We start from the raw sequence: 14,532 nt of genomic DNA on the forward strand, positions 1-14,532 counted from the left end.
TACAGTTAATTGAAAGAAGTGGGGATGGTTCACCTACAATATTTATATTTAATAACCAAGAACGTTAGACAGTTTTAAGCAAGTTTTGGAGAAACGGAACTTTGTTCCAATCAGTACACAGAAATTGGTGGCAATCGACGTATCGTGAAAATGGAAGAGAACTTTGTGAGAAAGTTTGACAAAGTGTCGTCCCTGAAGTGTTTGTTCTCGTTTACGAATCCAGCAGTAAGGAAGCTGCTGGGTTGGCGTCAGAACGACGAGGAGGAAAAGTGGGCTGAGAGAGCTGTCGATTCTCTTGTAAGGAAGTTAAAAAATCGTAAAGACGCCTTGGAGGAATTAGAACGTGCCCTGAGTTTACCAGGAACGCCAAGTCGTTGCGTAACCATACCAAGAAGCTTGGATGGTCGTCTTCAAATTTCTCACCGAAAGGGACATCCACATGTGATATACTGTCGAATATGGAGGTGGCCAGATTTACAATCGCATCATCAATTGAAACCATTGGACATTTGCAAGCATCCGTTTTCAGCAAAGGACAAGGAAATCTGTGTAAATCCGTATCATTACAAAAGAGCTGAGGATCCTGCTTTGCCCACGATTTTGATACCAAAACAGTCTCCTGAATTAATGACTGATTCAGCCACGCATGTACGTGACATATATCCAGTCAATGATGTGCCACAGAACGTCACTTACTCAGAAAACGGTTTTATTAAATCCGTCACGCCGCGAGGAACGTCCAATTCTCGAAATTTCGGCGTCACTTGTCACAATGGTTCGTGGGAAATGCCACCTTCGCCATATTCAATGTCGACCAATGAATCGCCTTCTCCAGAACACAATTATACACAGGAAGTGATCCCTATCGTGTACAAGGAACCTGAGTGCTGGGCTACTATAGCGTATTATGAGTTAAATAATCGTGTTGGTGAAACTTTTCGGTGCACCTTACCTTATGTTACAGTGGATGGATACACTGATCCCAAACGGAATGGAGATCGGTTTTGCTTAGGTTTTCTTTCTAATGTTAAACGTAATTCTACTATTGAGCATACTAGAAGACATATTGGACAGGGTGTTCGCTTGTATTATGTGGGCGGCGAACTTTATGCCGAATGTTTATCCGAGTCGGCAGTTTTCTTTCAATCGACTAATTGCAATGCACTGCACTTGTTCAGTCCGAATACGGTTTGTAAAATTCCATCGGGTTGTTCACTCAAGATATTTGATAATCAAGAATTCGCGAGGATACTTTCCGAAAGGGTTGTATATGGATTTGAAGCTGTTTACGATTTGACGAAAATGTGTACAATTAGGTAAATTTTCGAGTATTTAAAGATTTTTTTCACAAATTTTAGAAATCTTATAACGTAAGAAGTTTTTTATGACCAGGATCTTAATAATACCCCTTTTCTTTACAGAATGTCCTTCGTTAAAGGATGGGGTGCTAATTATCAGAGACAAGAAATCACTTCGACTCCATGTTGGATCGAAATTCATTTGCATGGACCACTTCAGTGGCTTGATAAGGTTTTGACACAGATGGGATCTCCGCATTATACAAGTAGCTCTGTATCTTAAAAAGTTTCATAATACTTTTTACTGAATTGTTGCATAGATAACGATTGTATATAAAATATAAGATATAACAGACACGAATGTTAGAGTAATAATCCGTACTAATTGTTAAGTCGTGTCTATAAAATAAAAAAATTGTAAATAAATTTTTATTGTACAGTTACAATACCACGTGAGATTAATAAACTTTGTATAAAAATTTATAACAAACTTTTAAAGCGTAGTGTGTATAAAAATAATACAGTTTCTAACTCGCAACAGCAACATTCCTTTCTTCATCATGCCAATTTTTGAACTAAATCCCTAACTAATTCAGAATAATGAAAATAATATTGCCTTAGAATTATGCTCGACATAAAGCAACAATATGTATTGCGAATCAGTACATTCTCCAGGAATTCATATTCTTCTCTACACTAAATTCTGTTGAATGAAGTCTAGAAAGGCGGAGACCTTGGTGTAAACACCAGGAAAGCCAGGTTCGGCGCATCGAAAACCATACGAAACGACGCCAATTAGGTAATAAGTTCTTCCACGTGGATGCATCAAAGGACCACCGCTGTCACCCTGAAAAACATAAAACAGGAGTTTACTAAAAATTCAATATCTTTATCAATTTATTAGAAATACGAAACATCCTTGAATTGCAAATATATGCACGCCTCTTTACTTATATAAAAACACGAGCGTACCTGGCAAGCGTCTTTACCTCCTCGGGCAAAACCAGCACATAACACGCGATCGTTTATCACAGCAGTTGGGAACGCCTCAAAGGCTCGTTTACATTCAGATTGCTCAACAACCGGAATTTGAAGTTCCAAAAGTCGACTGCTCGATGGACCATCTGTAGCATTTACCCAGAGAGAAAAGAGAATAAGACATAAAACCTTCAGTAAATAGAATTAACTTATAAGGTTAGAATAATTGTTGATCAAGTATTAAATACTCACGAAAATAAACTGATCCCCATCCAGCAATAAATGGAAAGAGACGTGTATAATCTCTATTACGTACTTCATCAGGTAATGGAAGACATATTGGATGAATAAGTTCTGTAAATAATAAATGTAGCGTATAATAAATGATGATAATTAAAAACACATTAACCACATCGATTAATCTTACCAGTGAATGGAACTTCTTGTTGTAGTCTCAGTACAGCAATATCGTTAGTATAACTAGCAGCATTATACTCTGGATGAATTATTTTCCTCTCGATAAGTACATCAATAGGCGTTGCACCGTCAGAATCACTATTTAAATCCAAATCGCCAAGCCGGACTATATACAGGTCCCTTTGATTGTGCACGCAGTGGCCGGCAGTAACAATATGGCGAGAAGACACAAGAGTGCCACCACAAAGCCATCTCGGAGAATTCGGATTTTTGGTCGACCTGTAGCCAAGAGCAGCTATCCAAGGCCAAGCGCCTATGAATAAATAATATTCCATTATTGATCTTCCACCTGCGAATATGAAATAGGAACTTTGTATTTCCTGGTTATCAGACTTACCAAGCTGAGCAGGATTACCGCCTACCACTTTAAAATGCGTTATATTAGATCTTGATTGACCACACTGATCCGCATATAAAGGACCGTACGCATTGTTTGTGGGTTCGATTCTCGGTCCATCCGTGACTACTGGCGAAGTTTCAGAACCGGAAGTACAGCATACTCTTGGTTCGAATCCTTCGTAACCGCATACCAAACTTCGTAGATAGTCCCCGGCTGCGTTTCTTTGTGTTTGCAGCAATTGCAACAATGGCGAACATTGTCTTATATTGATGCACTGACCAATTTCACCAGAAGGCGTTCTGCAGGTTACTGAATTAAAATCTGTAATCAAATCATGTACGATTCTTCTAAATGTACACTTATACGGAATACCTATGCAACAGCCTCCTGCCAAGTATGCGTCAAGATGCCCTCCCCTCGATCGGCTGCCGGCGACATTCTCCCACCTACAGCTCCACGCTCCGCCAGCTTACCCCTCAGTTACAGTCTACCGCTCAAAATCGGACAATACAGTCAGCTCACCGTGCGGAGTGGTGGAAACTCGCTAAATACGCGTTACTTCCCCTACAGCCCCGTGAATGTGCACATAGCGAGAGGCTACTGTAGTAAAGTAATGGTCAATGACGAAAAAGATCATCTATTATATCCTGTATCGGTGAGTTATTAGTTGCGAGTCATAATAATGCGCGACTGTCAAGATGGCGTAAATTAAAGGCGTATTTACTGTTGAGCTTCGTGCAGCAGTAATGTACATACACTGTTTCGCGTAATAACGTATGCAAACTTTTGAGACTGAGTCTATACGAGTCACTAATGGAAAATAATTTCTTGGATGACGTCAATAATAATTTCGTAGTATTATCTTTAATGTCTTTGGCTAATTTATAATAAACCTCATCGGGAATGCCGGATGTACTTCAGTGACTTGTGACATGGCTGACTACGTTTGACATACAGACACGAATGAATGCATAGTGAATTCAAAATGTAGTTGGATGAATTCGCGGACTTTTTACTGACGAAAAATGTATGAGTATACATAAAATATATACTTTGTTTTTATTCAATTATATAACACGATCTACGACTCAAAATATATATTTTATTTATTCCTTTGAATCGCCCTGCGAATTTTCATCTAGAATGTTCGTTGAAATTATGCTAGTTCGAGAACCGATGATTAGAAACATAACCATTAATACTTGTACGTCTGCTTACGTTACTGACAGTCATTAATAACTATTTACATGCAACGATTAATGATAATAAGGTAAATATTTAATATATATGGAAAATGTCCAGTTTGCTGCATGACACGCGAAGAATGATATTTTCCCTGGACTTATCGTACACATGCATACTTGATACGTTGGTTAGATGCGCGTCAGCCCTAACATTTTTCATAATCATACAAGTGCCAGTTGCACCTGGTCTTTTTAAAAAATGGTTAGAAATTGCCAGTACGTTGCATAACCTCACAGAAATATTTCCCTCGATATATTTGATTACGTATACATAAGCTTTGAAATAAAATGCCAACAGTTATCCTTTGTCAATAAAATTTGTCTATTGGTAATAAACAAGTCATAGACAAAGTGCCTCATAAAGTGTTTGTAGTAAACGTGAGAAATAAAACAGAGCAATTCGCATCTGCGAATGATTTATGTATCGGGAGACTAACGTGATGTATCGTTTCGTTTGATGAATGCACAGATTGTATGCAGCGTAATGCGTTATACCAGCCATCATATAAGACGCGAATAATGCATAGGAAATAGATCGTTCAGATTTACGGGAAGCTGTAAAAAAAGAAGGATAGAGGCCATAAAGTAAGTTATCGGAAGTAATAATATATTATGGATTCTGTACGTTATAATTGAATATGAGAATTTATCGTGACTGATTTATTCATCTCTCGTGAATCTACGTATCAAGTACATGGGATTATTCAATTCATTTTTTATATACTGTCACATCAAATTATCATTACCTATAAACTTGAGATTTCCCTAGAATGAATGTGAATATTTAGAGTCCATGTAGGTCGCAGTCAAATGACAAAAAAAAATTGTCTTTCGCTCTCCTTAAAATCTGATGTCCAATTGCACGTTTACATCACGTCTCATTCAGTTAACGCTTTGATACCTTGACCTTATTTGCACGGCAACCGTATACGTAGGTTGTTCATTCAGTTCTCCGAACTGCTAACGAGCGTTAAAAACTCGAAAGGCAAATCAAGGTTTGCTGTACATGCGCGACAGGGGCATAATAAAAATCCGTTAATATTTATTTTACTAGAAAGTCTACGAGTAACTAATTTATTTAAATTAGTTACACGCGAAGACTTTTATCAGAGATCAGACTAGTCATCGGGAGTCCCCGACGAAGAAAAGGTCAATGACGTTATTTCAAGTTCACCAAGTGCTTTTGTCAGCTTGAACGTATTTCTATTTTTTGTTTGCTTTTAATCTAAGTGACTATCTTAAAAGTAACTCACCTTGTGAACTGACAATCAGCAGTAAGAGTTGCAGTGGAACAAGTACACTGAGAATCCACATCATTTTTCTTCTTTCTGGAGTGAAGAATAGTATAAGTATTTTTTAATGGCCATTGTAATGATCATGTTTTGATAATATCTGCTGTATATATTTCATGGTATCTCTTTTGTGACGGATGATTATCATATTCCTAATTTTTTTTCCAAGACTCCGGATGCTTATTAAAATTGAATCAAACATCCAGGTACAGTACAGTAATCAATTTGAGATTTCAGCTTTGTAGTGAGATTATGTATATATGAGTGTAGCGATTTACAGAGATACAAATTGTTTACAGGATGTCAAGTTCACTTTACATTATTCATAGTCCATCATAGATCATCTGCAAGGGCATATCGATTAAACATTGTGCAGTGCATCAATTGTATCAAATAATTGTACTCGAGATATTATTTGACTACAGACAAAATGAAGTAATGGATTCACACACCAATTTGAATTTGAAAGCTTGTCGATCCGTTTGACTTAAAAAACAATATGACGTTACTAGATGCATCACTGGTAACATCAGAATACTAAAATTATCAAACGACCCTGAAAATAGATATAAAAAACTGTACCAAAATAGCTTACTTCCGAAAAATTACAATAGTCTCTGTCCCCTTGACATTCTCGACCTTCGTCAGTCTGCTCGTTGCACGCATTAAAAATTGTACGGTAATCGAACAAAAAAAGCTTTATAAAAGTGATAAGCTTTGTGAAGTATCGTAATGCAGAAATGAAAAGAATTTATTTAGTTTTAATTATTTCCATATCGGTGAAAGCATTAATTATTTGTATTCTTCAAGAAAATGATTCATATACCAGGTAGACTTTCACTTTGCATTTCATGACGCTCATTTCAAAATTCCTAAGTTTCAAGGAATTTTGAAATTATTTCATAAATCACATCCTTGTCTTAACGTCATCGAGAGGACGGTCAGACGGCGCAACTTGAAAACCTGCGGTATTACTTAACGATCAAGGCTTCAGCAAGGTCTCAGGTATTATGTATATATGAACGTATACGTAGCTGCATATGTGTAAAAGTGATAGTAAAGTTGTACTGGACAAACGCAACAGTAGAGGCTGCGTCAATGATCATTATCACGTTATTGATTAACAGAATTCATCGTTGATTTCCCTTCGACACGAATTAGCTTCAGTTAAAAAGTTCATTGACGAGAAATGAAAGATTGAGTAAAACTTAAAAAAAAATCATAAGTACATTTCACATGATGTCAGAGAAACCACTTGCGGACTAGATGACCGATCGCTTATTATCGTTTAATAATTCTGTTGACGATCTCAAGAAATTATCTTTTTCACTTATTGGATTCAAAATTCTCCGTGACAAAGGTCGATTGTATGTTACACGGTTCGTTGCAACGTTAAATATATTTCGCAAGATGGCGTGTTGGGTAAATTTAAAAAAAAAAATTTTCGACCACGTTTCTAACTGTTAATAAAAACAGAATAAACACACGATTATAAGGAAGAATCATGAATCGATATTGTTAACATGGAGCGAGAGTAATTTACATGATAAAGTCTATAAATCCGTTATATCTTGATCAATGGGAAACCGCAAATTGTTATTACACGATTATCTCACTACAATGCATCAAGATGAATCGATAAATTTTGTAGATAAAAATTATACTGTTACATCGAGGTATGTATATTTTATATGGGATTTGTTAATTGAAGAAGAATAAATTTATCACAATTTACCGTATAAAAATGACACGCCACTGTGTTCCGATGTTATAATACCACACAATTTATGATTATATTCGAATCACTGTATTATCATTGAACGAGAATATATCGTATGATATCTGATCTACGTCCGGCGTATAGCAAAATCATCGACGCAAGATCAATTCGATGACGAAGCTAGGAGGAGACTGGTGTACTTCCCGTGATCATTCTCTTTATATCGTACAGAGTCAGTGGCCAAGGCTCAAATGTCGTGGATATATCTGTACAATGGAACATGGTCGAGTGGAAAGAAAAAAATGTTTTAAATATGTCTATGCTTCACATTGTTCGAACGAGAGGACAATGACCAGATATTTAATGTCAAATTTTTAGTCGGTATGATTCCAAGCGTTACCGGGATAAACCACCTTTTTCTGGTTCAATGTTAACGATTGGAGTTTAACAATGATCATGCTTTTTTTATTGTTGATTTTTTTGTATGTTTTTTATATATAATATCGTACTAATTAATTTTTATTGGGATCATTTGACACCTGATGAACTCTTTATCGACGAATAATATATTTTGTTTACGATTATCTATCTTTTTGTATATAATTTCGCAAAATTCATCCGGAAGTAGGTTCCGCTATTGTTAACATGGGAAATTGTCCGCTGTGAGTCATGGGGTAATCTGTATTGGACAATTAAAAGGCACGTATCCTTGAATTAGACTGGGTGAATTTAATTGTTCACCGGTTCTTTTATGCACAAACAGTACCATTTGTTGGTTAGCATCTGACAGGCTCATCGCTTCTAGACTTCCACTTGGAGAGAAAAATATTAAAATAATTAGATTAGCATGTTCTTTGTTTTCAGATACGTATTGTTATACTATACTTATGTTACTGTAAAGCCCGTTGCTCGTGAGAGAATATAAATTGAAAACTTAGGACAACGTAGTGATAAAGAAACTCATCTCGACGGTAGATAATTTTGTAATAATAATATTGAAAATGAGCAACGCTTCTAATTTTCATTTCCTTTATTCTTTTATAATCAACATTGAGTCAAACGGTTATAAAAGAGTTCACGTTGCAAATCCACAAAAGCTGTGGGTATAGCATTCGATAGACCAATAATGTACAATTTAAATCATTTTCAAATCATTATATACATAAAACGCAAGGGACGTACATGATGATTTCTTATATGCACATAGGGAATATATTGGTTTATATCATAAGCACTTATAATGCGCGCTTAATGACTATATGCATGATTTCTTTTAATATTGTTCATGTCGTTCAATAAAAATGTGCAACAACGTATCGTTTTCTTTTGGACATGATTTAAGGAATTTAACGATACGCCAGCATAATAATGATTTTATACGATTTTAATCATTCGCCATTAGTGTAAGTGCACAATAATGAAAATAAAAAGCCGGCCAAAAATATATATATATATATAATTGTGCCCCCAATGGACAGAGTAACGTACAGAGGTGAAATATTAATTTGATAGGTAACTTCATTAAGACTTTCGATATTACGACATTACGGGCAAATATGTATGTAACGTCTAGATATTCACCTCTAATGGTTATACGTTACAATGCGTGATTATTAGTTAATGAACTTTATATATGTCTTTATGACTAAATAAACCACACAATTAACGCTCTCTGATAATTCGTATTGCCAACTGATAATTACCAGTCATGCAATGGCGTTTTAGAAAATTCATCATCCTAGGGCCGTTCGCTGAGACGATTAAGTTGTCTCGAATTCGTGTATAATTTCTACTGTGTTATTAATAATTGAAAAGTTATGTATGCTAATTGTATGTATCGACTTGACGTTTCGGTTTAGGTTCACAATAGAATTTTATCGCGCTGTAATTGTAATGTGATAACTCGACGGCGAGCACAATATTACACGTTGTTTCCGTTATGTTACAAGTTACAAATCACAATTACGCAGCCGATGAATGTGACTTCAGATCTTACTGTCTCTTTAGCATTTAACATATTGCATAGCACCATTTGTTAAATATAAAATAGGACGTCCTTCCGAAATTAATGTATAAATTGATTGTTTCTACTGAACCGACAAACAAGTCATCTGTGCCAAAGTCAATTTTGTACGATTCACATGTGATAACTGCGAGTAACCCGATATTAATAATAAATTGGAAAGAATCCGGCATATGTATATTTTTTCATTCATAATAATGTAACTGAATATTTTGATTGCTAAATATAGTAGACCTTGAATAAATATTCTTGAAATTATTCGTTTTTATGAAACGTGAGCGATCGAAATTCTTGTTTTTCTGATAAACATTAATAGACTCGATTGCATTGTAATATTTACAAATATTGCTATCTACCTACAAAAATATGAGCATCGAAAAAGAAAAACAGTATCGAAAACGTTCGACAATTTTATGATCAGACAATAGGTTTGCCGGTTTTCTCTTCCGTTGTCTTTTGATTGATTTTTATGGGACATTCTTGCAGAATTTATATTCGTAATAACGTGTCGTTATCTTGTTTATCTTTCTAACGACTTGCGCTTCCCTAACCATTTAACTTCTCTTTCTTCACTCCAGTAGGTGATAGCCAATCAAATTATAAGAAACGAAGGCTATGTGTAATTGACTTTACACTATGCAGCAGTGCTGAGTTCCTTATGAAGGAAAGTTTCAATGTCTACGCGACATATGGGGCATCGCTTGTTGGTGCATAACCACTGATCGACGCAGTCTATGTGGAATAAATGCATACATGGAAGCCTCCTGCATAATAAAAAAAGACCATTAGAATTTTATCATAAGTTTAATATTTTACGAGATTTTGTTTGGAACAAAGTACTTCTATGTGTAAAATGCTCACCTGACACTTTCACAGTCTTCAAATTCAGACAGACATATCGTACATTTCTCCATAGCATCTTCTCCGTTTTCAACTTTTTTCATCTGATAAAAAAAAAGTGACGTAATAAAAAGCTCATAAATCGCAGTATTCATTGGCAAATTGTAGTATGAAAACGTACCCGCTTATACTTATGAGGGAATGTGTGACTTTCTATTGATTCTTGTGTAGCTCCACAACTTATATGCGCCATACGCCGCAAATCCACAATACGCATGTAATTATCAAGCCTTGCATTCATAGGTCGAGTCTGACGGAAAAGTAAGTCTTGTAATGGACTCAACCGTGGGTACGACATGTCCTGTTCCATGTAACCTCCCTGTAAGAGACAATAAGAAGTTAATACAACGACAAAGACTTAGAAAAGTTTCGATGCTAATACGTAAATAGTATATATGAAGCCTCACAGCAAGATGTGGTAAAAGACTTATATGAAGATGATGGAAGCGCTGTGGCATCGGTGGCGACAGATGCGGATGATAGTGATGCATGTGATGATGTACGTGTTGATGAACGGGCAACGAAGTCATCATTTCCGGTGGAGTTGAGTCCATATCCTCGGTATTACTTACGGGGTCCATCTAAATTAAAAATGTGGCTATGATGAGGTTAAACAAGGACTTTGAACTTTTAGGTTTCAAGGTTCACTCCATAGATAGCCATTAAGTATACAATGTGATTATATCCAATGTTGAGCACTTATGAATAGAAAAAAAAACAATAAAATCTATTAAATCACATGAATGCACGTACCATGACGGTTTGTGGAGAGGGCGGTCCAAAGCTTGGCTGTCTCCTGACCTCAGGATGGCTATAGACAGTAGGCTGTTGGGGAGGTGGCAGAGGAGGTGGTGGATGGTAATTGTTAGTGTACATAGTATTGTCCCTTCCATTACATCTAGTGCTGGAGGAACTGCTGCCGATTGCATTACACAAGTGCGGTCCTGATTGATGTACTTGGTGTGCAGGATTCGAAGTTACGCATCTAAAGTAAATAAAATATCTTTATAGTGCGACTTGTTTTTTAATTGCTTTAAAATATTCGACGTAAGTGTATTGAGGAGTAGAGTTAATGATTAAGGATGGAGGATAATGGAGGAAGAGTAAATGATTAAGGAGATATGGATAGAATAATCTACAGATAGTAATAAATTTCAATTATGGTAGTATATGTTTATCATACCCATAATGTAGCGTTGTTCTAGCATAGAGCCTTCTACGATGAAGTTCCTGTGTACGCTGTTGACTCCTCCACAAGCGTTCTTGTACAGGGTGCATGCGAGGTATAACCATATCTGTGGGTGTATCTGCTGAAAGTATGGAATTTGCTGTTAGATGTTGACTATTTCCAACTTTCATTCCTGTTATTTATATATACCATCGTAGGGCGTGTAAGTCTGATCGTAAACTGGAATTCTTGGACGATCATGGGAGTACATATGGCGGTTATAATAAACATAAGGTCGATAGTCTGGTGGACCATGCATGCAGCAGGAACTGCTTCTGTAATTAGCAAATAAAGAATATTAAGGTATGTCTTTTTTTTATTTGATAAAATCTAATACCTGTGACTGTGGTCATTAGTCTGCTGCACATTTGGATCATTAGTAGGCATGGTTGGAGTATGCTCCTCGTCAGATTCTGCGGTCAAATCTACAACCGTTACTGTTCGCCCATTCAGATCCTTTTTCTGTAACAAAATAATTAACTGGAGTGAATTCAGTCACAATGAGGGATTACATTAGATGGTATTCATTCAAATAAAAATTTTCGGATATGGATCCTACCTTATTATTGCGATTTACAGTTCCAAGAACTTCAACAGTATACTCTTCATCATCACTGCCGCTAGACGATGACCAATCTAATTGTAAATCAGGAGCTGATGGTGTGTCGTCATTCCCTACATGATTAAATTATTGTAGGCAGTGTAGCGTGAACGTTAATTAAATTCTTGAGTAATAGTGATTTTCAGTAGATTTAATGTTAATAAACGAAAGAAGTAGTCATACTAGTAGAATGTCTTGGATGAACTTCATGAGGATTTAACACCATTGGCAGTTGCGGAGTGAATAAAGTAGCTTCATGGGTATTACCATTTCCAGCATCTTGCAAGTCTTGATCTGAGACACCTCCGACATGGGTTGTAGATCTGGTTATGCTACGAAGATTCAAGATATATGCGTTTAACACTAAGATTTAGCTGCTTATCACTTTTCGAAGTGTCTCAATTATGCTGAAAATATAAATTGTATAACAGCGATGATACCATCAAGCACGTTTTCTTTTTAAAAATATAATGGCACATTGGATCATTACTCAACAGTTTTCAACACGGATATTTCTCATTAAATCTGGTGGGCATAGTTGTACCAAGATGTATGACGACATAAATTTACAATTCTGCATAATCATAACTGTTAAGAATCCAAACAAAATGTTTATGGGAAATGAGGAACTGCGATGTCAGAGTGAAGTAAATTCAGGTATAATATATAGGTATATTTTTTTGTCAGCAATGTCACAAACCTGTAGTCTACTGGATGATCCACCACTCTGGATGGTCCAGGTATACTGAGGCTGACTGGTAACTGAGTATTAATTGTTTTATGTTCATCATTTTTCTTTGCTTTATGTTTTGGTGGGAGATCTCTTTCATGAAGAATTCTTTTACGTCGATGAGTGTCGCATACCCACTCCTCACAAGCATTATTGTCGGTCTGGGATCCTGCAGGATCTTTTTTATAGTGCCTCTCTTGTCTAGTTTGGCACATGTTGCAATTATGATGGTCTAAGTGCCAAAATTCTCTTGAGCCAGTGCTTCTTTCAGGTTGAGGCATGTATGGCACAAAAGAATAATTGTTTTCAGGAGCAGGTCTATGTGACTGAGATGGGAAAGGTGCAACTGGCTCAACAACAACAGGCTCAACAACATCAGTTTCCTCAATGTCGCTTTCAGCAAATAAATGTTCATATTCCATTTCATTGCCTAAAACCAATAAACAATGATTGTTTCACTCTGATTCAATTTGATGATATAATTATTGCAATTAACCTGAATTAAACCGAGATTGTGGAGAAGGATCAACTGTAGATGTAAATGCTGTATCAAGTATGTCTGCTAAAGATGTGTTCCCTTCCATAGCGCAAGTGCCTGTTTCTTCATTAAAAAGCTCACTTCTCTCTCCTATAATTTCTTTATGCCTTATATTTTCAGAACTCTTCCCCTCTTCCATTCTAAATCAAACATTGAATTTTTTATTAAAAAAAAAGTGGCTTAGTAATGACCTCAGACTATTAAGTTCAACATCATTTGTCCCATATCATACTAAGTATAATGACTCATATGACAGATAAGTAAAACATTCAGATTAAAAAAAGAGTAGGTACTAGAATATTAGATATTAAAAGAGAATTTATAATGTATAAGATGATTAAGAAAAAAAAAGGAAAATATGTGAATTCCCTTTTACAGAGTGTAAATTAAGAACAAAATAAATTCAACCGTATTAATAGATAAAAGGCATAGAGAATGGTATCTTGTTCTACTGAAATTAATAAGTTAACGTAATATTATAGTAAGTGCTGATGGTATTCAAGCTCCAAAACGGCTCCGATCCTCTTTCTGACCACGCTTTGTTATACATGTAATGGAGTTGCAAGGAGCCACGAAATTGTTGTGAATCATGACTTTAAGAAACTGGCTATTCGCAGTACGTTTCAGAGACTTGCGAAATAGATACCACAAGAAATTAAAGAGTAATTAATTGGTGTTACAAAGGCGGCGTCCACGTACATACCTTGCACTTTCTTCGACCAGTTTAATAAAGTGATAAAACTTCTTCTTCACGACGTCGTTTTCGGTAAAAGATTCATATCGCGTACTTCACTGTCCCTTGAACAGATACTTCATGCCCGTCAACGTCAATCCCCTATCTTGGTTACTTGAAATTTATATAATTTGAAGCCTATACATGAAAATTTAACTACGGATATTCTTATGTCAGGAACAACAATAAAACTGGCAAGGGTCCACATAGATCACCCCTTTGCTCAACGGCATTAAACAACCACAATACCATCAATCGTATCTTCGGCTAACTACACTCGGCTCCCATAGCTTCGCCGAACGTACAGAACTTCGTTTTGCCGATGTCTGAAAGCAATGAAATTTCAGAGAAGCATGAAACCTCGAATAAGCAAAAAATAACAAGTGATTTAGGCTCCGTTCACATACCGTCGTCTATGATTTCTGGGGAC

The 14,532-nt window shown here is 36.1% G+C and overlaps 3 protein-coding genes across 6 annotated transcripts; 1 reads left to right on the forward strand and 2 right to left on the reverse strand.

Annotated features, from left to right (window-relative positions):
* The first annotated feature begins 83 nt into the window (after positions 1-83).
* Positions 84-1,629, forward strand: LOC107265061 (mothers against decapentaplegic homolog 9-like). The gene is made up of 2 exons (XM_015734055.1): positions 84-1,316; positions 1,422-1,629. Exons 1-2 carry the CDS (start codon positions 151-153, stop codon positions 1,579-1,581), a joined length of 1,326 nt encoding a protein of 441 aa, XP_015589541.1. The 5' UTR covers positions 84-150; the 3' UTR covers positions 1,582-1,629.
* A 71-nt stretch (positions 1,630-1,700) lies between these two features.
* Positions 1,701-7,538, reverse strand: LOC107265064 (venom protease). Its single transcript, XM_015734059.2, has 7 exons — positions 7,365-7,538; positions 5,591-5,665; positions 3,091-3,414; positions 2,704-3,006; positions 2,529-2,630; positions 2,271-2,422; positions 1,701-2,145 (listed from the first exon to the last, which is right to left on the reverse strand). The coding sequence occupies exons 2-7, from the start codon at positions 5,652-5,654 to the stop codon at positions 1,990-1,992; spliced, it is 1,101 nt and encodes a 366-aa protein (XP_015589545.1). The 5' UTR covers positions 5,655-5,665; positions 7,365-7,538; the 3' UTR covers positions 1,701-1,989.
* Positions 7,365-14,501, reverse strand: LOC107265055 (E3 ubiquitin-protein ligase Arkadia). 4 transcript variants are annotated; one of them, XM_015734043.1, is made up of 13 exons: positions 14,073-14,501; positions 13,328-13,509; positions 12,802-13,261; positions 12,285-12,433; positions 12,060-12,175; positions 11,838-11,962; positions 11,651-11,775; positions 11,456-11,579; positions 11,026-11,257; positions 10,680-10,853; positions 10,394-10,591; positions 10,234-10,316; positions 7,365-10,136 (listed from the first exon to the last, which is right to left on the reverse strand). In XM_015734043.1, exons 2-13 carry the CDS (start codon positions 13,506-13,508, stop codon positions 10,007-10,009), a joined length of 2,097 nt encoding a protein of 698 aa, XP_015589529.1. In that variant the 5' UTR covers position 13,509; positions 14,073-14,501; the 3' UTR covers positions 7,365-10,006. The 4 variants fall into 4 exon arrangements, with proteins under 4 accessions (XP_015589529.1, XP_015589528.1, XP_024938309.1 ...); XM_015734042.1 differs by having other exon boundaries at positions 11,456-11,582; XM_025082541.1 differs by lacking the exon at positions 13,328-13,509 and having other exon boundaries at positions 11,456-11,582.
* Between the last annotated feature and the right edge of the window lie 31 nt (positions 14,502-14,532).

Source organism: Cephus cinctus, unplaced genomic scaffold, assembly GCF_000341935.2.
Source record: "Cephus cinctus unplaced genomic scaffold, Ccin1 Ccin1_scaffold0215, whole genome shotgun sequence".
NCBI classification, from domain to species: domain Eukaryota; kingdom Metazoa; phylum Arthropoda; class Insecta; order Hymenoptera; family Cephidae; genus Cephus; species Cephus cinctus.

Excerpts from the sequence above, each read along its gene's own strand:
- LOC107265061 (XM_015734055.1), top strand. The coding sequence starts at position 151 with ATGGAAGAGAACTTTGTGAGAAAGTTTGACAAAGTGTCGTCCCTGAAG. Across the intron at positions 1,317-1,421 it reads ACGAAAATGTGTACAATTAG|AATGTCCTTCGTTAAAGGAT; the intron begins GTAAATTTTCGA and ends TTTTCTTTACAG.
- LOC107265055 (XM_015734042.1), bottom strand. The coding sequence starts at position 13,508 with ATGGAAGAGGGGAAGAGTTCTGAAAATATAAGGCATAAAGAAATTATA. Across the intron at positions 12,176-12,284 it reads TCATCCAAGACATTCTACTA|GGAATGACGACACACCATCA; the intron begins GTATGACTACTT and ends TTAATCATGTAG. Across the intron at positions 10,854-11,025 it reads CCTCTCCACAAACCGTCATG|ATGGACCCCGTAAGTAATAC; the intron begins GTACGTGCATTC and ends TTTTTAATTTAG.
- LOC107265064 (XM_015734059.2), bottom strand. The coding sequence starts at position 5,654 with ATGATGTGGATTCTCAGTGTACTTGTTCCACTGCAACTCTTACTGCTG. Across the intron at positions 3,415-5,590 it reads GCTGATTGTCAGTTCACAAG|ATTTTAATTCAGTAACCTGC; the intron begins GTGAGTTACTTT and ends ATTTGATTACAG. Across the intron at positions 2,631-2,703 it reads ACAAGAAGTTCCATTCACTG|AACTTATTCATCCAATATGT; the intron begins GTAAGATTAATC and ends TATTATTTACAG.